Source organism: Tachyglossus aculeatus, chromosome 4 (genome assembly GCF_015852505.1).
Source record: "Tachyglossus aculeatus isolate mTacAcu1 chromosome 4, mTacAcu1.pri, whole genome shotgun sequence".
Taxonomy (NCBI): domain Eukaryota; kingdom Metazoa; phylum Chordata; class Mammalia; order Monotremata; family Tachyglossidae; genus Tachyglossus; species Tachyglossus aculeatus.
The window spans coordinates 79,602,514-79,629,107 of NC_052069.1; the positions used below are offsets into that span (position 1 = coordinate 79,602,514).

Consider the following 26,594-nt stretch of genomic DNA (forward strand, 5'->3'; position numbering starts at 1 on the left):
GAAATTCTATCTCCATGTGACTCAGGGTCATAATTTGCACTGGAAACACAGAAAAAGTGTCAAAAGAGAAAATGAAGCAAATTCCTACCAGTTTGGCTGAGCTGGGAAGTGCTGCGACTTTTTCGGGAGAGACCAACAATAGCTACCATTTTTGCCCCAATACTGGAGCGTCGCTTTTTCCCACCAGTGCCCATGCTGCCCACGGCAGTGTCAGACTGGCTGCCGTCATTCTTCTCTACCGTGCACATATCCCCGCTGATGCTGGTGCTCTTCGTCATGTTCTTCCCTGAAGCACCCATCTGTCGGCTTTGCATTTTGGATGTGAAGACACTGCCAGATGATGGGTGGGCAAACGTCATGGTCCACAGCAGAAAGACAGAAGAGACAGAAAAGGACATTCAGATAAACATTTCTGGACACAAAACAGTGATGTTCTTTACATATAGGGCTTTGTTGGAAAAAGGAGCAGAATATCCCAATGTGTTTTACAGTTTGGATTCAACTTAAATTGAACCAGTGCCCATCTGTACCTGCAAAGTTCTGGCAAACTTATTTCTGGCATCCAAGAAAGGCCCTGGTTTACACACCACCTCAGAAAGTCTGCCAAAGGTAATCTGCTCAGAGCACTCACATGTATGGAGCCCCATATCAGAAAGTCATGCTTCCTACTATAATAGGCTCACTAGGTTTTTCAAATTGATTCAGAAAACCTTCTGGGACTGGAGAAACCTCATCAAATCAAATATGTAGTTGGTATATTCATGTCATTGAAGCAGCGTGGCCTAGTGGAGACAGCATGGGCCCGGGAGTCAACAGACCTGGGCCCTAATCCTGGCTTTGCCAATTGCTGTGTCACTAGTGCAAGTCACTTCACTTCTCAGTACCTCAGTTTCCTCAACTGTAAAATGGGGATTCAATACCTGTTCTCCATCCTACTTATACTGCAAGTCCCATGTGGGACAGAGACTGGGTCCAACCTAATTATCTTGTACTAGCCCAAGTGCTTAGAACAGTGGTTAATACATAGTAAGCACTTAAATTATTATTAGTAGTAATAATAATATACTCTATTGCTTAGATCCCAGAAAACAAAACCTGTGGAACCACCTTTTTTGAAACACTAAGATAACATAATTGCTTCACTTTGCTTACAATTCAGTTAACAAGTGATTTATTCTACTAGTTTCACGTGTGATGCACTTTCCAAAGTACATACCACATAGGCCATAATGTCAATTTCTTTAAATCTAGAAGATTTTGAACTTTCATACTTAAAAAAAAATTCAACAGTAATGCTCTGAAACATTGCTTGAGGAATGGTGGTGCTTGATTGGGATTGTCAAAGATGGCCATATCAATATATGGATTGATGACAGATTTGGCACGACCTTAGAGAATTTGGAGATCATCCTGGACCACTCCACTCCTTCTCCCACTAGTATAGAAGTTAGGATTTTACTGTGAAGTCAGTCACTTGTTTTTTTTCAATTTTGACAGCAGGGTGGAGCTGGGGTTGGCACACAGAGGTTGAGGAAACCATTGTAATAGCAGGGAACCACAGAGTTGGTTCTCTCCACTCCAGAGGTTGTGAAAGGAATGTTACTTGTGTCCAAAACCTCCTTGGAATCCTGGGAACTTACCACTCAAATACTATATGACACAGCCCCATTTACCTTGTCAAAACGTGGCCAATGTCTGCCGTAGTAAATTGCCTGCTCACAAGAAACTCTTCCTTTGAGACTGTGGGGCTTTAGCAATTCATCAAAATAAACAAAGAATTTTTAGGGAATAAAAAGTTAACTACACAATGACCTCGTTGAAGTTCTCCCTATTTTATTTCAAGTCACACCCTTCAAGGCAGCTTTAAAAGTTGTTGAGTTGGTCCAGGGTGAACATTAAAAACAGATCTGCAAATGTAGGGCTGAGCAAAGAGTTGAAAGAGACACTGTACCTTTTTCTATCTGAACTTTGTATCTCCCCCTCTAGACTGCGCGTTCGATGTGGGCAGGAACGTGACTATGTGTTGTTATATTGTAATCTCCCAAGTGCTTAATATGGTGCTTTGCACACAGTAAGCACTCAATAAATATGATTGAATTTAATGAATGAATTTCTCTCAAGAGCACTGATAATGTACATGATTTTAGGAATACAGATATTTAACCTATAAACTCTTCTCTAGGCTGTAAGATCATTATGGGCAGGGAAATTGTCTGCTAATTCTGTTGTACTCTCAAGCTCTTATTACAGTGTTTTGCATACAGTAAGCACTCAATAAACATCACTGACTGATCGATTAACCTGATTTTTCCATTTCTGATCATAAATGAAAGGGCCCATATAGGAAATAAGTCAATTTGGTGTACTACCCAGAGGAGGAGAACAGTTCTTTTACGCCAAGGGAACAGAGGTCTGGTGCAGTACTTTGAAGAATGGAGACTTTTGTAATCCAAGCAATTCTGGAACAGAGAGTCCTAATAATGCTAGTCCTTCAAGGCAGCACACAAGATTACCAATTCCAGAGTCAGATGGGCAGCAACACAGGACAACAAAACAAAACACTATATTTCTACTGCCTTCAATGCAAGTTTCCTCCTCTGTCCATACCTCATGGAAAAACTCACAACAGTGGTTTCAGAGGTTAGGTGCTTACTGTATGTTGACCACTGTTCTAAGCACTGGAGTAGGTACAAGTTGAGAGAAGCAGCATGGCTTAGTGGAAAGAGCTTGGGAATCAGAGGACATGGGTTCTAATACTGGCTCCGCCTCTAGTCTGCTGTGTGACCTTGGGCAAGCCACTTAACTTCTCTGGGCCTCAGTTACCTCATCTATAAAATGGGGATTAAGACTGTGAGCCCCACATGGGACAACCTGATAAACTTGTATCTACCCCAGCACATAGAACAATTCTTGGCACTTAATAAGTGCTTAACAAATACCATTTTTATTATTATTATTATTATTAGTAGTAGTAGTAGTAGTAGTATTATGTCATATGCCGTTCTTATCCCACATGGGGTTCACAGACTAAGTAGAACGGAGAACAGGTACTTAATCCCCATTTTACAGTTATGGAAACTGAAGCACAGAGAAGTGAATTGCCCAAGGTCACACAGAAAGCAATTGGCAGAGCTGGAATTAGAAACCCAGTGCTCTGATTATCAGGGCTGTGCTCTTGTCTTCTGTGTGACCTTGGGCAAGTCTGTTCACTTCTCTGGGTCTATTTCCTGATCTATAAAATGAGGATTGAGACCATGAGCCCCATGTGGGACAGGGACTGTGTCCAACCTGATTAGCTTGTATTCACCCCAGCATTAGTACTGTGCCTGGCTTACAGTAAGCACTTAACAAATACCACAATTATTATTATTAATATTATTTCCAACAGGCCATGCTTCAGGTTCAGATTCTCTAGCAAGCATGTTACTTGGTGTTGAATAACCCTGGGCACTGTTTTCATACCGATAGCGTAGAACAAAAAAGGGAAATATAGTGGTCCTCAAACAGTAATGGGAGAGGAAGAGATGGGAACGTTTTAGAGAAATGCATTGGTGGTCCCAAGGGCAACACTAATGTCAATACAGTGGGGTCAGGATGATATCACTTACAATTATATTTCTTAAGTGCTTACTATATCCCAAGCACTGTACTAAGCACTGAGATATATAAAAGAAAATCAGGTCGCACATGGGGCTCACAGTCTAAGTAGGAAGGAGAATAGGCATTGAATCCCCATTTTGCAGATGAGGGGACTGAGGCCCAGAAAAGTTAAGTGACCTGCCCAAGGTCACACAGCAGTAAGTGGCAGAGCCAGGATTTTGTTTTGTTGTCTGTCTTCCCCTTCTAGACTGTGAGCCCATTGTTGGGTAGGGACTGCCTCTATAAGTTGCCGACTTGTACAGTGCACTTAGTATAGTGTTCTGCACACAGTAAGTGCTCAATACGTTTGAATGAATGAATAAATAAACTCAAGTCTTCTGACTCTCTTGCATGGGTCTGAGAGTCAGAAGACTTGAGTTCATTTATTTATTCATTCATTCAAATGTATTGAGCACTTACTGTGTGCAGAGCAAGCATGGGTCTGAGAGTCAGAAGACTTGAGTTCATTTATTTATTCATTCATTCAAACGTATTGAGCACTTACTGTTTGCAGAGCACTGTACTAAGTGCACTGTACAAGTGCACTTTCCACTAGAATGCTTTCCTTGTGTTTCGTTGGCTAATTCACACTACTAGAAGTAGGCAAAATAGTTACAAACATATTCTGTAGTTAGATAGTAAATCATTAATCTTTAGAACTTCAAGGTCGGAAACCATTACACTCTTTTCCCCATATATTACAGTCAGAGACAGAGCAAAGGACTGGAGAGATCATTGGTCTGACAGTAACGGCACTGTTTATGTTCTTTTGTTTTATCAACTTCTAGTCTATTAGTAATGGACTAGAAACAGCGTGGCTCAGTGGAAAGAGCACAGGCTTTGGAGTCAGAGGTCATGGGTTCCTGGCTCTGCCAATTGCCAGCTGTGTGACTTTGGGTAAGTCACTCCTTCTCTGTGCCTCAGTTACCTCATCTGTAAAATGGGGATTAAGACTGTGAGCCCCCCATGGGACAACCTGATCACCTTGTAACCTCCCCAGCACTTAGAACAGTGCTTTGTACATAGTAAGCACTTAATAAATGCCATCATTATTATTATTATTATTAATACTACTTACTGAGTACCCATGGTTTTCCAGGTACTGTACTAAGTATATAGCATCAAACTTACTTGCCACATTTCAGTTGCCTCCATTTAGGTAGTAATGTAGCTAAAGTAAAGCAAATTTCATTATTTTAGCTGACAGCGTTCAGTTTTGTGTAGTTCAGAACTTTCTCTACATTCCCAAATGGGAAAATTTCTTGTGCACCATTACTCACATACGAACACCCACAGACTGCACACACGGACACATAGCAGACACATATATCCTGGAACTGCAGTATGTGACATTAGAATGATTCAATATGCCAGGAAGCGGCAAAGCTGATGCTGACTGGGACACTTCCATATGGCTATGAAACGAATCAAGCTGAGAGTGGTTTAGATAATATGGTTTCATAAAGCTCATGGCATATGTCCATAAAGGTTAAAGAAAAAACATGGTTGGACTATTTGACAATTTCTCTATCTCTTCCATATTTGACGGGCTCATCAACATTTACAACTGAAGCTACTGAAGACCAAAGCCCATGGCTTTAATCAACTTCTATCTGCAAAGTGTCCTCAAGTACCAACTTAGGTGCAATGGAGAAAATGGGCATTTGGTGGCCCTTTCACCACATTTCCAGGCTGTGGCTCTCTCTCCATCCAAATGATAATAATGATGATTGTGGTATTTGTTAAGCACTTACCATGTGCCAGACACTGTAGTTAGTGCTGGGGTGAATACTAAGCAAATTGGGTTAGACACAGTTGCTGTCCAACATGGGGCTCATAGTCCCAATCTCCATTCTACAGATGAGATAACTGAGCCCGCTGTTGGGTAGGGACCGTCTCTATATGTTGCCAACGTGTACTTCCCAAGCGCTTAGTACAGTGCTCTGCACACAGTAAGAGCTCAATAAATACGATTGAATGAATGAATGAATGAGGCACCAAGAAGTGAAGTGACTTGCCCAAGGTCACCCAGCAGACATGTGGCAGAGCCGGGATTAGAACCCATGACCTTCTGACTCCCAGGTCCGTGTTCTATCCACTAGACCACCCTGCTTCTATGTCATCGTAATCCAGTTATATTCTGGCATGACTGCATGCTTGTTGTGGACAGGGATTGTGTCCATTATACTGCTGTGCTGTACTCTCCCAAGTGCTTAGAACAGTGCTCTACACACAGTAAATGCTCAATAAACATGATTGATTACTGCATCAGCCTGCTTGCTGATCTCCTTGCCTCCAGTCTCTCCCCCCCAGTGCTTAGAACAGTGTGTAGCACATAGTAAGTATTTATTAAGTGCTTACTGTGTGCAGAGCAATGTAATAAGTGCTTGGGAGAGGGCAATATAACAATAAACAGGCACACTCACAATTCCTACATAATGGCTGGGACAGACCCCTCTCAGGATCTCAAGTGGAGAGTTTCCAGTACTCTATCAGAATCGGCTACAGGAAGGGAGAGTCAAGCAGCGGTGTACCCATTCCATTGTTAGCTTAGGCAGTGGCTAGCTAGTGGAAGGCAATCTGATACAAGTCAAAACTCACCCGTGCTGGGCAGCAGCGGCATGGGAGAGAGTCAAGGGCAGAGACTTGAGTTTATTGTGCAGAAGGAGGTAATGGTAAACCACTTCCACACTTTTACCAAGAAAACTCTATGGATACACTACCAGAATGAATGCAGATGGAGGTGGGGCGTTCTGGGAGACACACGTCCATGGAGTCACTATGTGTTGGAAATGACTCAACAGCATAAGATAAACTGGAACAGAACAGCTTTGGTTTGAGTTCACCCCCTTGGCTGGGCCAATGAAACTGTGCACAACCCCTGATGGATTCTGTTCCCCTTCCTCTGCTGGTGAAATGCCGCCTCTTTCCCCAAGTACCCCTGGTTGGGAGATCCGGTGACTTGGTAATATAACTGTGAAGGGAGCATGACCCAATGGATAGAGCATGGGCCTGGGAATCGGAAGGTTTTGGGTTCAAATGCAGGCTATGCCATTTGTCTGTTGTGTGACCTTGGGCAAGTCACTTCATTTCTCTGGGCCTCAGTTGCCTCATCTGTAAAATGGGGATTAAGACTGTGAGCACAATGTGGGTTACAGACAATGTCCGACATGATTACATTGCATCTACCCCAGTGCTTAGTACAGTGCCTGGCACATACTAAGCACTTAACAAACAACATATAAAAACAATGCAGTGGGGCAGGAAACAATATAAACTGCTCATTGATCAACTCACCTTGAAGGATTTTGCCTGATTAATGTGTCATAGTGCAAAATGCTCCAATCTGTTGTGGAACTGGTGGAGAGACTTGGGGCCAATTATGAGGAGTTTTGGCTTGATGCAGAGGGACAAAAGAAGCCAAGTATAGAGTTTGATGGGGTAGAGAAGTGTTTGGAACATTGGCAAGCTAATTTGAAATTAAAAACCCAATGAGTCACTTGGCTTCAGTTGCCTTTTATAAGAAGCAGTGAGGCTTAGTGGACAGAGCATAGTCATAAAGACCTGGGTACTAATCCCAGCTCTGCCATTTGTCTGCTGTGCGATCCCAGGAAAGTCACTTAACTTCTCTGTGTCTTAGTTACCTCATCTGTAAAATGGGGATTAGTACTGTGAGCCCCATGTGGGACAAGGACCAGGTCCAAGCCTCTTTGCTTACATCCACTCCAGAGTTTAATATGGTGCCTGCTGCATATAAACTACCTAACAAATAACACAATTCTTTATCCTGTTTACACATATTCATATTTCCATCAGACCTGCTGAGATGACAAATCATTTCCTTCAACTGTATTCTGTTTGATTTCTTGCAGTTCTCTTATGTTATTCTTTTATTTCTGTCCATTTTTAATCAGTTGGCATTTACTGAAGCAATAGTATTAGTTTGGTGCCTGCTGTGTATAGGATACTGAACTAAGCATTTGGGAGTAGACAGAATTAGTAGATATGATCCCTGTCAATAAAATCAATTATAGATAGGAGGAAATAATAGAGTTTCTAAGATATACACATAAATCCTATGGGAAGTGAGGTACAGAAGTGGCAGTTAGGGGAATGTGAAGAGGGTATATTATATAATAATGAGGGAAAAGCATCCTGGAGAAGATGTCAGGTTGTCCCATTTAGGCTCACAGTCTTAATCCCCATTTTGCAGATGAGGTAACTGAGGTACAGAGAAGTTAAGCGACTTGCCCAAAGTCACTCAGCTGACAAGTGGTGGAACTGGGATTAGAACCCAAGAACATGTCATAGGAAATTAGTTTCTATAATTGTCATATTTTATTATGCAAGCCACGTGTCTTTAAACATCTTGCATTCAAAATGGGATTTAAAGTAATTTGGTCATGATGATGATGGCATTTGTTAAGCGCTTACTATGTGCCAGGCACTGTTCTAAGTGCTAGGGTAGATACAAGATAATCAGGTTGTCCCATGTGGGGCTCACGGTCTTAATCCCCATTTTACAGATGAGGTCACTGAGGCACAGAGACATTAAGTGACTTACCCAAAGTCATACGGCTGATAAGTGGCAGAGCTGGGATTAGAACCCATGACCACTGATTCCCAAGCCCATGCTCTTTCCACTAGGCCATGCTGTTTCTCTATATAATTGTACAGTAGTGAAATACACAGAATTTAACACTACACATGATATATTCGCTACTTAAATTTCATGCAATTAAAAAGTGTAAAAATAGAGGCAAGAATGAAGTTTTAAAAGTCAATTGTCTACAAAAGAATCATCCTAATCTAACTCAAGAATTGATCAAGATTACTGCTTTATCTGAGAAGCAGCATGGCTCAGTGGAAAGAGGCCAGGCTTTAGAGTCAGAGGTCATGGGTTTAAATCCCAGCTCCACCACTTCTCAGCTGTGTGACTGTGGGCAAGTCACTTCACTTCTCTGGGCCTCAGTTACCTTATCTGTAAAATGGGGATTAAGACTGTGAGCCCCCTGTGGGACAACCTGATCACTTTGTAACCTCCCCAGCGCTTAGAACAGTGCTTTGCACATAGTAAGCGCTTAATAAATTCCATCATTATTATTATTATTATCAAGAGGATGTTTAGAAAATATATTAAAACTGCACAAGACTTCAGGTATATGAAAATGACTGCAGCTAACAAAAAAAAAGAGCCCACACAATTGGAAATTCTGAAAAATTTTATCAACTGAAATAAAAGCAGCAAGGCTGAATGGAAAGAGCATAGGCCTGGGAGTCATAAAACTTGGGTTATAAAACCTAGCTCTGCCATTTGACTGCTGTGTGGCCTTGGGCAAGTTACAGCTTCTGTGTCCTCAGTTACCTCATCTGTAAAATGGGGAATAAATAACTGTTCTCCCGGGCCCTTAGACTGTGAGCTCTGCATGAGACAGATTGTGTCCAACCAGGTTATCATGTATCTTTATCCAGAGCTTGATACCCCACAATTAGTTCTTATTAATGGAATATAAATACTGATGAATGATAAAAGTAAAAATTACCAACTACATCATTAATATTTATATTAAATTTTAAATGATGTAATTCCATATATGTTTCTCAAGGTGATGTCACTGATCCTTACTCTTTTTTGCACAAATAAGGTGGATATAGGGGAACTTTATCTGTAGTTGTAACAATACCATTTAATGACCGCCCACCAGAGACAATACACTGTACTAAAATATTTGAGAGTACAAAATGAACAAGAGGCACATTCTCTGTCCTCAAGGATCTCATACTTCAATGTGGGAGACAAACATAAAACAGCATGGCTCAATGAAAACAGCACGAGCTTTGGAGTTAGAGGTCATGGGTTCAAATCTCGGGTCCACCAATTGTCAGCTGTATGACTTTGGGCAAGTCACTTAACGTCTCTGTGCCTCAATTACCTCATCTGTAAAATGGGGATTAAGACTGTGAGCCCCCCATGGGACAACCTGATCATCTTGAAACCTCCCCAGCACTTAGAACAGTGCTTTGCACATAGTAAGTGCTTAGTTCCTCCCTTCCTCCTTCCCTCACCCACAACGATCTGGCCTCCTACTTCATTAATAAAATTAAATCCATCAAGTCTGACCTCCCCAAAGTAACTCCCCACCTTTTCAACCCCCCGGCTCTCAACACTCTCTGCTACTCTCCCATCCTTCCCAGCAGTATCCTCAGAGGAGCTCTCCTCCCTCCTCTCAAGTGCTACTCCAGCCACCTGTGCTTCTGACTCCATTCCCTCTTATAGACTGTGAGCCCACTGTTGGGTAGGGACCATCTCTATGTGTTGCCAGCGCTTAGTACAGTGCTCTGCACAAAGTAAGCGCTCAATAAATAGGATTGATTGATTCATCTCATGAATTCTCTTGCTCCGTCCCTTCTACCCTCCTTAACTTCCATCTTCAACCACTCACTCTCCACTGGTTCATTCCCCTCTGCCTTCAAACATGCCCATGTCTCTCCCATCCTAAAAAAACCCCTCTCTTGACCCCACCTCACCTTCTAGTTATCGCCCCAGCTCCCTCCTACCATTCCTTTCCAAACTCCTTGAACGAGTCGTCTACACGTGCTGCCTCGATTTTCTCAACACCAACTCTCTCCTCGACCCCCTCCAGTCTGGCTTCCGTCTCCTACATTCCATGGAAACTGCCCTCTCAGAGGTCACCAATGACCTCCTGCTTGCCAAATCCAACGGCTCATACTCTATCCTAATCCTCCTCGACCTCTCAGCTGCCTTCGATACTGTGGACCACCCCCTTCTCCTCAACATGCTATTCAACCTTGGCTTCACAGACTCCGTCCTCTCCTGGTTCATCTCTTATCTCTCCAGTCGTTCATTCTCAGTCTCTTTTGCAGGCTCCTCCTCCCCCTCCCATCCTCTTACTGTGGGGGTTCCCCAAGGTTCAGTGCTTGGTCCCCTTCTGTTCTCGATCTACATGCACTCCCTTGGTGACCTCATTCGCTCCCACGGCTTCAACTATCATCTCTACGCTAATGACACCCAAATCTACATCTCTGCCCCTGCTCTCTCCCTCTCCCTCCAGGCTCGCGTCGCCTCCTGCCTTCAGGATATCTCCATCTGGATGTCTGCCCGCCACCTAAAACTCAACATGTCCAAGACTGAAATCCTTGTCTTCCCTCCCAAACCCTGCCCTCTCCCTGACTTTCCCATCACTGTTGATGGCACTGAGAAGCAGCATGGCTCAGTGGGAAAAGCACGGGCTTTGGAGTCAGAGGTCACGGGTTCAAATTCCGGCTCCACCAACTGTCAGCTGTATGACTTTGGGCAAGTCACTTAACTTCTCTGGGCCTCAGTTACCTCATCTGTCAAATGGGGATTAAGACTGTGAGCCCCCCGTGGGACAACCTGATCACCTTGTAACCTCCCCAGCACTTAGAACAGTGCTTTGCACATAGTAAGTGCTTAACAAATGCCATTAATTATTATTACCATCCTTCCCGTCTCACAAGCCCGCAACCTTGGTGTCATCCTCGACTCCGCTCTCTCGTTCACCCCTCATATCCAAGCCGTCACCAAAACCTGCCGGTCTCAGCTCTGCAACATTGCCAAGATCCATCCTTTCCTCTCCATCCAAACTGCTACCCTGCTCGTTCAAGCTCTCATCCTATCCCATCTGGACTACTGTATCAGCCTCCTCTCTGATCTCCCATCCTCTTGCCTCTCCCCACTTCAATCCATACTTCACACCGCTGCCCGGATTGTCTTTGTCCAGAAATGCTCTGGGCATGTTACTCCCCTCCTCAAAAATCTCCAGTGGCTACCAATCAACCTAAGCATCAGGCAGAAACTCCTCACCCTCGGCTTCAAGGCTCTCCATCACCTCGCCCCCTCCTACCTCACCTCCCTTCTCTTCTTCTACAGCCTAGCCCACACCCTCCGCTCCTCTGCCATTAATCTCCTCACTGTGCCTCGTTCTCGCCTGTCCCGCCATCGACCCCTGGCCCACGTCATCCCCCTGGCCTGGAATGCCCTCCCTCCCAACATCCGCCAAGCTAGCTCTCTTCCTCCCTTCAAGGCCCTACTGAGAGCTAACCTCCTCCAGGAGGCCTTCCCAGACTGAGCCCCCTCCTTCCTCTCCCCCTCGTCCCCCTCTCGATCCCCCCCCGCCTTACCTCCTTCCCTTCCCCACAGCACCTGTATATATGTATATATGTTTGTACATATTTATTACTCTATTTTTTATTTCTTTTACTTGTACATATCTATTCTATTTATTTCATTTTGTTAATATGTTTTGTTTTGTTCTCTGTCTCCCCCTTCTAGACTGTGAGCCCACTGTTGGGTAGGGAACATCTCCATATGTTGCCAACTTGTACTTCCCAAGCACTTAGTACAGTGCTCTGCACACAGTAAGCACTCAATAAATACTACTGATTGATTGATTGATGAAATGCCATCATTATTATTATTATTTACAGAACAATCAAAATAAGTGAATGAACAATTTAAAAAGCCTGCATATATAAATGTTTGAGGATATACAAAATCAGTACATCTTAAATAAGAAAAAGGGACTCCTGGATTTAGTTTGAGGTGAATACCATGGACTGCCCAAAAAACAAATGGATCTTAGAGCAAATTAAACCATAGTGGTCTTTGGAAGGCCAAATAGCTCGACTTAGATTAGCATATTTTGGAAACAAAATCAGGAGGACTAATTTTCTGGAGAATACACTAATGCTAGGAAAAGTCCAGGGTAAACAAGGAAGAGGCAGACGAGCAGCTAGATGAAGAGAGACCATAACAACGATAACGGAAGAACCGTTAGCAATGCTGTGGATTTTGGCAGAGGACAGGACATTCTGGAGAAAGTATATCCATGGAGTCGTTATGAATCAGAAATGACTCGACAGCACCTATTATTAATAATGATAATAACAAATTTGCCATAACTGGATAAAATTTTAAAAAAAGATATATTCATAGGCAAAACTCACTCAATTACAAATAATTTGGGCTTTCACGGAACGCTTACCAACAGACTAGTATGGCCTAATGGAAAGATCATGGTCCTGGGAGTCAGAAGGACCTGGGTTCTAAGCCAGGTGCTGCCAACTGCTTGCTGTGTGACCTTGGGCAGGTCACTTAAACTTCTCTGTGCCTCAATTTCCTTAATTGTAAAATGGGGATATCTGTTCTCCCACCTACTTAGAGTGTGAGTCCCACCTGGGACAGGGACTCTGTCCAACCCAATTTGCTTGTATTCACCCCAGGCCTTCATACAGTGCTTGGCACATAGTAAGCACTTAACAAATACCATTATTACTAGGGAAAGGGAGGGAGAGAGGGAAAGAGAGGGTGATTGGTAAAGAGAGGGAGAGTGGGAAAGAGAGGGTAAGAGGCTAAGGAAAAGAAAGGAGGAGAGAGAAGGAGAAAGAAAGGGAGTGAGAGGCAAAGGGAAAAAGGAACCACAGGTTTTCAAACATAGCAGCAACACTAACCTAGCATATTTCCTCTTTCTTTCCTCAAGTCCCTCTCCATCCCCATGACTTCAGTGGCCACGTTTTTAATAATTCCTGTTACTTATCCCTTACAATATTACACAAATGCAGTATGATATACATGTAAACATGGAAGAGGAAGAAATAGTTTACCCAACGGGCAGAACGCAAAAAAACAACAGAAGGTACAAGTAACTAAATTCAGAATTTAGTTTATAGCATCTGCTAGTTAATTTTGTAATTTTTTCTTCTTAATTTTAAAGGATTACATGATGTTACTGTATTTTGATAAGAACCAGAAAGCATCATTTTTTTCAGAACATCTATATATATATATATCTTATGGCCACAATTCCAGGCATTCTCTAATCAAGTCGATTTTAAATTGCAGTTGTCTCACTTAGAAGACAAGGTAGTTAACTTAAACACTAATTTATAACTATCCTTAAACCTGAAGAAATAGGCATAGGTGGTATCATTTATCTCCAACCATTTCTTCCCTAATTAGCAAGGTCAATTAGGGATACAGTGATCCCTGGTCAGATAAGCATCCAAAGTGTATTATTTTCTTGCAATATCGGTATGTTGTCAAAATTACTCTTTCGCAGGTTCATAACATTATGTTCATCCTCAACAGAGTAAACATTTTACTAATATTTATTTTGCTGGAAAACACTTCTCCACAGTGCTCCTGTTAATTTTGCAACTTCACTTGAAATTCTAATAAGTTATTTAAACACTCCTATTTAGCCTACAACAAAGATTCTGTTTTTCACTTGGAAAGTGTAGAGAGAAATAATTTGGGGGTTTAACAAAATATTTTTCTAGCTTTCAGAACATGAAAAATCACTGATGTACTTTCTCTTTCAAACTACCACCTAAAGAGCCATTTTCTTTCCAAAGCAACTCTTTAAAGCAAAAGCAAAATTAATCAGTGGTGTTTATTGAGCACTTACTGTGTGTGGAGACCTGTACTTAGTGCATGGGAGAGTACAACAGTGTAGGTAGACATGGTAATAATAATAATAATAATGATGGCATTTGTTAAGCGCTTACTATGTGCAGAGCACTGTTCTAAGCGCTGACCTAATGAGGGATCTGGAGAATGAACAATGTAATTCTGCTTTCACCTGGAAATACTATAAATAGGTTTCTCCACTCCACTCAGGCACCACATAAATTCTCATCCTTATCAACCACCTCTTAAGAGGAGCTCTCTCATCTTTTCAAAATCTACCCCTTCTGCCTGGATCCATGACCCCCATACCTTATTAAAACATCCCCACTATCCAGTAGGCTCATGTACAAATCTCTGTACATCTCGATTAGATCATCCTATTTGTAAGGCATTTTAGTGTCTGCCTTCCCCACTAGTTTGCCTTGAGGAAAGTATCACACACATTAATTCTACTATACTCTCCCAAGAGTACATTATGGGGAGGGGGCTAAATCCAATCTTGACTAGTCTCTGTAGTCTGTACACAATGGAAACTCAAAAAATACTATTCATTAATAGACTGACAACTTTTATTTTAAGGACTTGACTGATATGGAGTAAACTGTGAGAATTATTTTTTTTATCTTGGTGAATAGCATATTTCTTTTATTAATACACCAAATATGACCATTGGCTATCAATTTAAAGAAAGAATTAATTCCCAGGCATTTTTCTTCTGTATCTGCTCAGGTAGGCTTTCTCCATCTTATATCTAATTCTTTTTTTTAACCATAATCTCTTAACCTTCATTCTACTTTGTTTGTACGATTGCTTTAATTTGCTGATTGCAATTTGAATTTTATTCTTGCCTTCCAAAATAAAACTTGACCAATTTAATGACTCATTTTCCAGTTTAATAATTCTTCTCTTAATTTATGATGTACCATTCTTTGTAAAGACATTGGTCCCAGGATTAACCTCTGTGGACTTAAACAGGCCATGTATGTTTCTTAAATTGAGGCAGAGCCACTGATAACCACCCCATAATTTCCAAAGGAACATGGCTTAGTAGATAGACCATGGGTCTGGGATTCAGAAGGCCCTGGGTTCTAATCTTGTCTCCGCTACATGTCTGCTGTAGCGGCAAGTCTCTTAACTTCCTTGTGCCTTAGTCACCTCAACTGTGAAATGGGGATTAAGACTGTGAGTCTCATGTGGGACAGGAAACGCGTCCAACCTGATTTACTTGTATCTGCCCCAGCACACAGAACAGTAATTAGCATATAGCAAATGTTTAATAAGTATCATAATAATAAAACAATAATCTTACTACTTTTAGTAGTGCCTAGATCAACTCTTCCTAGTGTGGACACCTGGGTTCCAGACCTGGCCCTGCTGAGTGACTTAGGCAAATCACTTAATATCTCTGTGCCTCACTTTCTTCATCAGTAAAATACGGATAAAATGTGTTCTCTCTCCTCCTTAAACTGTGAGCCCTAGATGGGGCAGTGGTTATGTCTCATCTTGATCTTCCCCAGTGCTTCACACAGTGTTAAGCCCATAATAAGCACTTGACAAATGCCATGCTCAGTTTTAATATAACTGAAGTCCAAGTGATTTTTCTTACTTTTTCCATTTTATCTACAAGTTCTGTCACAACAGTATAGAAATAAAAGCTCATCTGAAATAATTAGCCAGGTAAAATGTCAGACATTGCTAACTTGTACACTCAGTTCTGCCATAACATATGCCTGGCTCGAATTAGGGCATGACTGCTCCGACAGTACAAACCTGTTTGGGTTCAGCTTGCCGTGATGTCAGAAGACATGCACAGCACATCAGATAACAGCAGGACTACAATGTGAGCTTTCTTTAATGTGGAGTTTTGCCAATATGCAAACCCCTGAGGTACAGGAGAACTGATTATAAGCTGTATTTGCCATGTGACTGCAAATCTGTGGATTGACAATTTGTCTCAGTGCAGATGCTTGGCACACAGGACAAAAAAATAATAATAATGATGGCATTTATTAAGTGTTTACTATGTGCAAAGCACTGTTCTAAGCGCTGGGAGGGTTACAAGGTTGTCAGATTGTCCCACAGGAGGGCTCACAGTCTTAATCCCCATTTTACAGATGAGGTAACTGAGGTATAGAGAAGTTAAGTGACTTGCCCAAAGTCACACAGATAATTGGCAAAGCTGGGATTTGAACCCAAGACCTCTGACTCCAAAGCCTGTGCTTTTTCCACTGAGCCATGCTGCTTCTCACTGAAACCACCTTGGCTGGCTCATTGACCTCTAGCTGTGAATGGAGCACCAAATCCTGCTCCAATTTATACCACTCTTGCCCCGAGTCTGAGTTTGGGGCTGCTGTTCTGAAGTCCCTTGCATTGGCCCAATTTCCATTTGAGTGAAAGCGGCATTGTTAATGGGCTGGAATTTCGATACAGAACTTGAGAGCTGCAGCAGCCTACACCTGGAAGCAGTAACACCATCTGTCTGCACCAATGAGTCAGTCACTCATTTTAATTTATTGAGCACTTACTTTGTGCAGAGCACTATACTAAGTGCTTGGAAGAGTACAATTTAACAATATAACTGACATTCCCTACTCACGCAAGGCCAGGGCTCCACGACACTGGCAGGTGGCTTTCCTCCTCACTCTACACTCTAACCAGAGAGCTTGCTCCATACAAGGTTTTGGGTGTTGATTCCCATTCTAGGATCAATCAATCATTGGTATTTATTGAGTGCTTGCTATATGCAGAGCACTGTTCTAAGCACTTGGGAGAGTACAACAGAATTAGCAGACACGGTCCCCACCCATAATGAGTCTAGAGAGGGAAATGGACATTAATATGGAAAAATATGTAATTTACAATAATTTTAATTAACTCTTTCATTCAGTTGTATTTATTTAGTGCTTACTGTGTGCAGAGTGCTTGGGAGAGTACAATGCAGACATAAAGGTGCTGTGGGTTTAGGGGTGGAGGGAATACCAAATATCCAGGTCATTTGATCCATGTGCATAGATGATTCAGAAGAGAGAGTGAGCTGGGGTAAGGAGGGCTCAATTGGGGAAGGCCTCTTGGGGGAGATGTGACCTTAGTAATGTTTTAAGGATCATGCAAGATAGCAAAAATGAAATTGATCAGACTTTTTTGGAATTTTTTGTTTTTAAAGGACAGGCACAATATTAGGCTCCTGATCATTTTAGTGGCTCAAATGAGGCCAAAAGCCAGAGTGGATACAATTTATAAGACTACATGAATGAAGTCATTGCCTCCAACATCCTTAATAATCTTTCCAGTCTCTAATTCAACATTACAATATTTCCAGCAAATACTGTACCTAGGTAGAAAAGTCTCTCATCACCAATAATGTCTTACCCAAAACACTTCTTAAAGTGACTAAAGAGGTTTTATTCACTTTTTTTAATTTGGAAATCAAAAAGTTAACTCCCACATGGACATGCACTCATTATTCTTCTATGGTTTCATCTGTCTGCTGTATGACCTTGGGCAAGCTACATACCTTCTCTGTACCTAAGTTTCCTCATCTGCAAAATGGGGATTCAATACCTGCTCTCCTTCCTACTTGGACTGTGAGCCCCTTGTGGAACCTGATGATCTTGTATCTACCCCAGTCTTATTACAGTGCTTGGCACATAGTAAGTGTGTAAACAGCTACCGTAATTATTTTTACTTCTGTGTTACTTAATACTTTGCTCTGCACACAGAAGTTGCTCAATGAATAGATTGACTGTGTTCACCAACCAATGGCATCTACTGAGCACTTTTTCCATGCAGTGCACTATGCTAAGCACTTGGGAAAGTACAGCCCAACAGATTTGGTAGACATGATCCCTGGCCACAAGGGGGTTACAGTTTACGGGGTTGGGGGAGAGACGTTAAAATAGATTAGGAAGAGGGGAGAAATAGTAGACTATAAGAATGACTATATAAATACTGTGGAGCTTGGGTATCAAAGTACTTAAGGGATACAAAGCCAGTTATATGGCTGATGTAGAGAAAAGGCTGGATGAGAGAACTAAATAGGCATACCCAGGGAAGGCCTCTTGAAGGAGATGTGATTTTAGGAGGGTTTCAAAGGTGGGGAGAATGGTGGACTGTCAGATATGAAGTGGAAGAGAATTCCAAGACCATAAGAGTATGTAGGCAGGGGATCAGTGGCAGGATAGACCAGAACGAGGTACAGAGAGTAGGTTGGCATTAGAGGAATGGAGCAGGATGAGTTACAGTAGGAGATTAGTGCAGTTAGATAGGAGGGAAAGCTGACTGAGTTCTTCAAAACTCATGGTAAGGAGTTTCTGTTTGATGAGGAGGTGGATGGACAATCACTGGAGGTTTTCAAACAATGGGGAGATATGAACTGAGTAATTTTTCTGAAAAATGATCGAGGCATAAGAGTAAAGTATGGACAAAGAGGGGTCTGCAACAGAGTAAATATTTAATCTGTAAGACATAATGCACGTGCATACCTTCATTTCTGGTAACTGCCCCCTTAATTCAGTATTTTTTCGACTGGCTTATTTACCTTCACATAAAGATTATGGAAAAATGGAAAGTGCATTTCTGTTGATATAGGGAACTATGGCATGTCTGCATCTTGGTTCGTAAATGATTTTGGTAATTAGTGGAGGTTCTTTGGAGGAGAGGTGATTTTAGTTGACTGATTTAGAATTGGCTCCCTAGTTGTAATTGAAGAATATTGCGATGAGCATTAAACCTTTCTGGAACTACTGGAGTTTCTAACGGTCTAAAAGACCTAATGCTTGCCCTAAAATCCTAGAAATATACTAGGACCTGGGAGAATTGAGTTCATTGGTATATTCTAAAAAGGACAACAACTAGGTGGCCAAAACTGCCATTTGGCCTGTGACTAAGATGGTATGTTTTGATTGTATGTAAATACAATAATAATAATACAAATAATTTCAACTGTTAGGTGCTTACTATGTGCCAATCATTGTACTAAGTGCTGGGGTACATACAAGATAATTAGGTCATACGTAAGGCTCACAGTCTAAGTTGAAGGGAGAACTAGTATTGAACCCTCATTTTGCAGATATAGGTAGTGAGGCCCAGAGAAGTTAAGTGATTTCCTCAAGGTTACAAAACAGACAAGTGGCGGAGCTGGGATTAGAACCCAGGTCCTTTGATTCCCAAGCCCATGCTTCTTCCAGTACGGCACACTGCTTCTCAAAAATATATGCTGGTAGTCATGATACTATTTCTGGTGTTTACAACCTCCTTTTCTTCCCTGTCTGTTCTGGGGCTTTTCAATTCAGTGAGAGTCCCTTCCTCATTGGCACTCACTCTCCCATGAGATTAGAAAATGGAGCCAACTGGGAGGGGCACTAGCGCTAATGTAATGACAAACTCTTTGGAAACCCTAACTTCACTCCCTATCATAGAGCATAGGCCTGGGAGCCAGAAGGACCGGGATTCTAATCCTGGGTCTGCCACTTGACTGCTGTGTGACCTTGGGCCCATCATTTCACTTCTCTGGGCCTCAGTTACCACATCTATTAAATGAGGATTAAGACTGTGAGCCCTATGTGGGACAGGGACTGTGTCCAAACCTATTATCCTGTATCTATATCAATGCTTTGTACAGTGCCTGGCACATAGTGCTTAACAAATACCACAATTATTATTAGAACACTGAATCCAGGGGCCAAGTAGCACCATGTTTCTTGTGGGTCCCCAAGCCCCTGGGGCTTTAAGGAGACCATAGGGCCTTAAATGGGTTACCCTAAAATCACCCAAACTCTATTATGGTGTCTTCATCCATGACTGACTTTAGAATATGAGTTCCCAAAGTATATAAGATGGTTCGTAGATGGCTCAACTATCAAGAACTGAAATGGTTTATTTTCATGTTCCAAAATTGTTACACATACAGTATGTGTTTTTCAACAATTATATTAAAAAAGACCTTTAAAATAAGCAGTGAGAAAAATCAAATATCTATTAAAGAAATTAACTTCACCATAGTACAATAGATTCTTACGAAAAAGACACCAAACTTAGTTTTGTGATAAGTAAATGTTATGTTCAAAGGGCAATTTGCATTTTAATATATTTCTTTATATTTTAAATACAATTGTCTAAAAACTAAAATTGTGTTTATAAACACAATTTTATAAACAAGATTTATAAATAGTCTCATAAATCTTCAATAATTGCAAACTTTGGTGGTGATATTCACAAAGGACAGGAATGTATGGACCTCTTTTCATATGTAACCCTCCAAAATGCTTCACTACCAATGCAACTATTTCTTTCAATTGTGTCTTTGTCCTAAATTGCATTTTTCTCAGAAAAAAGCTTTAAAAATTATTCTACTGATCAATTAATTGTATTTATTAAGTGCCCACTGAGTGCAGAGCACTCCATGAAGTCCTTGGGAGAGAACAACAGATTGGAAAATATGATGCCCATCCTCAAGGAAGTTACAATCTTGGAAAAACAGAGAAACAAAAGATGAATAAGTGCTTAAAAAGTAGGGTAAAGTGACATGCATAAGAGTTCTATTGGTGGGTTTGGGTACGTCATTGTATAGTTGGATCAGAAGTGCTGAGGTAGTAGTGGTGGCATGTGGGTTGGGGAAAATATAAGAGGGAGAATAAATATTGATCAGAGACGATCTCTTCAAAGTGACTCCATATTGATGTTTATATGCACTCTGGAGCTATCTTTAACTAAGTACTTTTGAGGCATTCAATTACAATTCCCTTGACAAAACTCGTTCATATTTTATCCTGTTTATCCCTCTCTAATCTTATTTTCCTTAAAGTATTGAGTCAAATGTGTAGTTTATCAGCATATATTTAAGCCTAAGCAAGGTCTATTCATTTTCCAATAATTAATTTCCTTTTAAAATGCATTTTCCACTATATAATTACTGAATTATAACATTAGTAATAACAAAAATAATGTACCATAGTAGCTAATATGCCAAACACAAGATTTGGTAATAATTTAAAGGTAAAATCATAAACATCACCAATCTAGGAAAAACTCTTCTGACACATTTACAAATAGTCAACCTATATTAGATATGGCTACAACTTGATTAGAAATTAAAACTCAAATAAGAGAATATTGCAACTAAATTTTAGATAGGAGAAAATAATCAGGCCATTTGTGTAGAATATATTTGCAAAAAAGACACTTTTCCTGATTAGAGTTTTTCATTCAGTAGAAGTACCTGTTCACTATTGCCCGAGTAAAGAAAACATGCTCAATGACAGATCGATCAATCACATTTATTGAGTGCTTACTGTCTGCAGAGTATTGTGCTAAGCACTTGGGAGACTACAATATTATAGAGTTGGTAGACACATTCCTTTCCCACAGTGAGCTTACAGTCTTTCTTCTCCTCCTCTACTCTCTTTCCTTCGACTCGTGCTTAATTATAGCACTGGCCCAGACTTGGGGAAGAACACAAGCCACTCACTCCCCATGTAACTTTGGGCAATTTACCCTTGGTGCCTTAGTTATTCGGCTGTGAGCCCCTCATGGGATGAGGAGTGTGAAATATTTCAACCTGTCTGTCATGGCCATAGTGAGAATTAATGCGACAATAAATACAAAAAGAAACTGAGGTTCTAGGAATAGAGTCATTACACTTAGGGAAATGATTGAGTTTTTTCATAACAGAAGGGTAGAAATTAAACTAGGTCAGTGTACATGTCTGAATGCCACAGATAAGAGAAATTCAGGTGACTCCAGCTCAATCAATCAGTGGTACTTACTGAGCACTTACTTGTGCAGAGCACTGTACTGAGCACTTGGGAGAATACAATATAACAGAGTTGGTAGACATGTGCTTGCCCAAAACAGCTCAGCATTCTGTTGCATTTCGTGTACCACACACATTGATTATCATTCCAGAGAGCTACCTATCTCATCCTCTCCCTTATTATTATCATAATCACTATACAGTCTCCACAAGGCTGAAATGATATGTGGCTTGGGGTAAATCCACTAACTCCAGGGTGTAGGCAAGAATTGATTTCTGAGGACTTAAATCCCACCACACATCCTACATTATGAGTCTGAAATGCATTATGATGCAATCAACAAAATTTAAGTCTCAGATTATTTTTCATTCTTTGTTAGGAATTGCAGCATGCTGAGATAAACATTCAGTAGTGGAAACAATGTGGGAAGAATAACATTAATGAGTAAAGAGCTCAGAGCTATTGTGAAACTATAGAATAATGAATTCAAATATAGCACCATACTGGAAAAGATGAAGCGTGTGAGTTTTAAAAATAATATTCAGCAGCACATCTTGATATGAAGACCTATAGACAATACTCTAGTGACAAATCTACTACTATTATTACTAACTGTGATAATTGTTTAGTGATTACTATCTGCCAAGTACTAAGTGTTGGGTTAGACAAAAGATAATGAAGTTGGACGTAGTATCCATTCCATATGGGGACACAGTTTAATTGGACAGAGAACAAGTAGTGGTGTCATCCTTGACTCTGCTCTTTCATTCAACCCACGTATCCAATCCGTCAACAAATCCTCTCGGTCTCATTTTCACAACATTGTCAAGGTTCACCCTTTCCTCTCCATTCAAATTGCTTCCACGTTAGAACACTCACTCATCCTATCCTGACTGCATTACCCTCCTTTCTGACCTCCCAACCTCCTGCCTCTCCCAACTTCAATCCATACTTCACTCCACTGCCGGATTACCTTTTTACAGAGCGTTCAGGGCATGTCACTCCCCTCCTCATATATCTCCAGTGGTTGCCTAACCATCTCCGTATCAAACAAAAACTCCTCACTATTGGCTTTAAAGCTCTCCATCACCTTGCCCCCTCCTGCCTCACCACCCTTCTCTCCTTCTACATCCCAACCCACACATTCCACTCCTCTGGTCTTAACCTTTTCATTGTGCCTCGATCTTGCCTGTCTTGACACTGACACCTGGTCCACGTCCTACCTCTGGCCTGGAACTTTCTCCCTCTTCAAATCTGTCAATCTCTCTTCCACCTTTCAAAGCCCTCCTCCTCCAAGAGGCCTTCCCAGATTAAGCCCCACTTTTCCTCCGCTCCTCCACCCTCCACATTACCACTTGCTCTTCCCCCCTTTCCCCGTCCCATAGCACCTATATATATATAGATGCTATGGGACGGGGAAAGGGGGGAAGAGCAAGTGGTAATGTGGAGGGTGGAGGATATATATATATATATATATATATACATATATATATATATATATATCCATAATTCTATTTTATTATACTGATTCCTGTTCACTTGTATTGATGTCTGTCTCCCTCACCCCTAGACTGTGAGTCTGTTGTGGGCAGGGATTGTCTCTCTTTATTGCTGTATTGTACTTTGCAAGTGCTTAGTACAGTGCGCTGCACACACTAAGTGCTCAATAAATATGACTGAATGGATGAATGAATCCCCAATTTACAGATGAAGTAACTGGGGCACAGAGAAGATAAGTGATTAGGTCAAGGTCACATAACAGGCAAATGATGGAGCTAGGATTAAAACCCAGGTCCTCGGACAAGGCCTATGCTCTTTCCACTAGGAAATGCTGCTTCTCCTTATTCTGAATAGATTACTGAATTTACAGTAACATCTCTAAATATAATGAATCAATAGCCTATAAAAATGAGAAAAAACAAACTGTAACAATTCAATTCATTACCAATAAATAAATCATTTATTGAGCACTCACTGTGTGCAGAGCACTGTACTAAGAGCTTGCTAGAATACAATACAGTTGGTAGTTACAATACCTAAAAACTTCAAGTTTCTTATATATAATTTACATATAAAGCAAGTTGGAAGTAATCATTATTTGTTATCTTTTGGTTCATAAAAACAATGTGTTAAATTCACATAATAAATATTCAGATAAGGCACACTAAACATTTTGACAAACTGAGAACAGGCCTCCCCTAGCCAATCTCTTCCACCAGCACAGTCCTCCATGTTGCAGCCAGTTGTTTCCCCATGCATTTTGATTCAATCACAGTACAACCTCTCCTAAATCTCTATAATCACTCCTTCTCATCTATCAGATCTAGTACAAAAATCCTGTCCATGGACTTCAAGGCACTGCGCTACCAAACTCCCCCCTACCGCCATCATCATCATCATCATCAATGGTATTTATTCAGCGCTTACTATGTTCCTGGGAAACTGCTTGGGAGAGTACAGTTCAAAAGACTAGGGAAGCAGCATGGCTTAGTGGAAAGAGCACAGGCTTGGGAGTTAGAGATCATGGATTTCATCCTGGCTCTGCCACTTACCAGCTGGATGACTTTGGGCAAGTCACTAAACTTCTCTGTGCTTCAGTAACCTGAGCCCCCTCCTTCCTCTCCCCCTCCTCCTCCTCCCCATCCCCCACACCTTACCTCCTTCCCTTCGCCACAGCACTTGTATATATGTTTGTACAGATTTAATACTCTATTTATTTTACTTGTACATATTTACTATTCTATTTATTTTATTTTGTTAATATGTTTTGTTTTGTTGTCTGTCTCCCCCTTCTAGACTGTGAGCCCGCTGTTGGGTAGAGACTGTTTCTACATGTTGCCAACTTGTACTTCCCAAGTGCTTAGTACAGTACTCTGCACACAGTAAGTGCTCAATAAATACAATTGAATGAATGAATGAATAACCTCATCTGTAAAATGGGGATTAAGACTGTGAGCCCCATGGGGGACAACCTGATTACCTTGTATCTACCCCAGCACTTAGAACAGTGCTTGGCACATAGTAAGCACTTAAATACCATCATCATCATCATCATTCCCTGCCCACAATGAGGTTACAATCTAAAGGGGGAAACAGGCAATATGAATATATGTTATACTACATAATATATAGATCTGTACATAAGTACTGTGGGGCTGTGGTTAGGGGGAGATCCAAGTGTATAGACGACAGAGAAGGGAGAGGGAGCCAGAGACAAGAGGCCTTAATAGGGGAAGGACTTTGGACCTCAACGAGGCTATGAAGGTGGGGAGAGTGGTGATCTGGTATATATGGATGTGGAGGAAGTTCCAGATGAGAGGGAGGATGTGGGAAAGATCACCAAATCTAACTGCTCCCACGTGAGCAAATAATCCTTTCTGACTTTCTTCCAACTCTGAAGTACTTAACAGTGTACGTGGTATTGGGCAAGCTCACCGTACTGCAAGATGATTTTCTTCACAAGGGGATGGTCAGAAATGTAACCCCCACTGGTAGAGATCCAAGTGAATAGTTCTCTTCAATTTGTTTTATATTTATTCACTTATACCTGTTTGCCACTCAATGGAGGGGAGATCCTGTCCGCTTAGGAGAAGCAGCTTGGCTCAATGGAAAGAGCGTGGGCTTTGGAGTCAGAGATCATGGATTCAAATCCCGGCTCTGCCAACTGACAGCTGTGTGACTTTGGGCAAGTAACTTCACTTCTCTGGGCCTCGGTTACCTCATCAGTAAAATGGGGATTAAGACTGTGAGCCCCCCATGGGACAACCTGATCACTTTGTAACCTCCCCAGAGCTTAGAATAGTGCTTTGCACATAGTAAGCGCTTAATAAATGCCATAACTATTATTATTATTGTATGGAAAATCTAGTAAGAAGAGTATGGACCTGAGAGTCAGAGGACCTGGGTTCTAATTCCAACTCCACCATTGTCTGCTGTGTGACCTTGGGCAAGTTACTTTAACTTCTCTGTGCCTCAGTCTCTTCATCTGTAACATAGGGATTAGATACCGCGTCTCCAGACGATTGTGAGCCCAATGAGGGACAGAGATTATGTCCTACCTGATTATCTTGTTTCTCTCCCAGTGCTAAATATAGAAATTGGCAGAAAGCATGGGCTCAACAAGTACCAGAAAATATAAAACCCTGTCAAAGCACTTTGAGTGGGCAATGGACAACAAATCAGCCAAGCCAATTTGATCACTAATCATGGCTTGTTTGTTTGTATGGCTTTGTTTTGGGGTTTTTTTAATGGTTTTTGTTAACTGCTTACTATGCACCAGGACTGATCTATGTGTTGGGATGGATACAAGTAAATTGGGCTGGGCATAGTCCCTGTCCCACATGGGGTTCACAGTGTTAATCCTATTTTACAGATGATGTAACTATGTCACAGAGAAGTGAAGTGACTTGTCCAAGGTCACTCAGCTAAAACATGCTGGAGCTTGATTTGGAACCCAGGTCCTTCTGACTCTCAGCCCAGTGCTCTATCCAAAAGGCAACACTGCTTCTTACTGAAAAGAACAGCTAGCTTGTCCACTTGGAGACTGTTAGCTCATTGTGGGCAGAAAATGTGTCTGTTGTTACATTATACTCTCCCAAGTGCTTTGTACAGTGCTTTGCTCACAGTAAGCACTCAATGAATATGATTAAATGAATGAGTACTCCTGGCTCTAAAAACAAGGACTTCTGAGAGATGTAGGTCTCCCCAGACCCTAAGAGGTTCTAAAGGGAGAAAGGGGGAAAGCCAGTGCCCTG

At 41.4% G+C, this 26,594-nt stretch overlaps 1 protein-coding gene across 45 annotated transcripts in view; it reads right to left on the bottom strand.

The window, feature by feature from the left end:
• The window catches only part of RIMS2 (regulating synaptic membrane exocytosis 2), a 748,658-nt gene that overhangs the window by 93,302 nt on the left and 628,762 nt on the right, over positions 1-26,594 (bottom strand). For 27 of the 45 annotated variants that reach the window (XM_038744888.1, XM_038744877.1, XM_038744871.1 and 24 more), the window contains one exon: positions 89-330. The exons of the other annotated variants lie outside the window; for them this stretch is intronic. In XM_038744888.1, the coding sequence (XP_038600816.1) occupies positions 89-330 (242 nt within the window). The remainder of the gene's footprint in view (positions 1-88; positions 331-26,594) is intronic. 45 annotated transcript variants of the gene reach the window in all.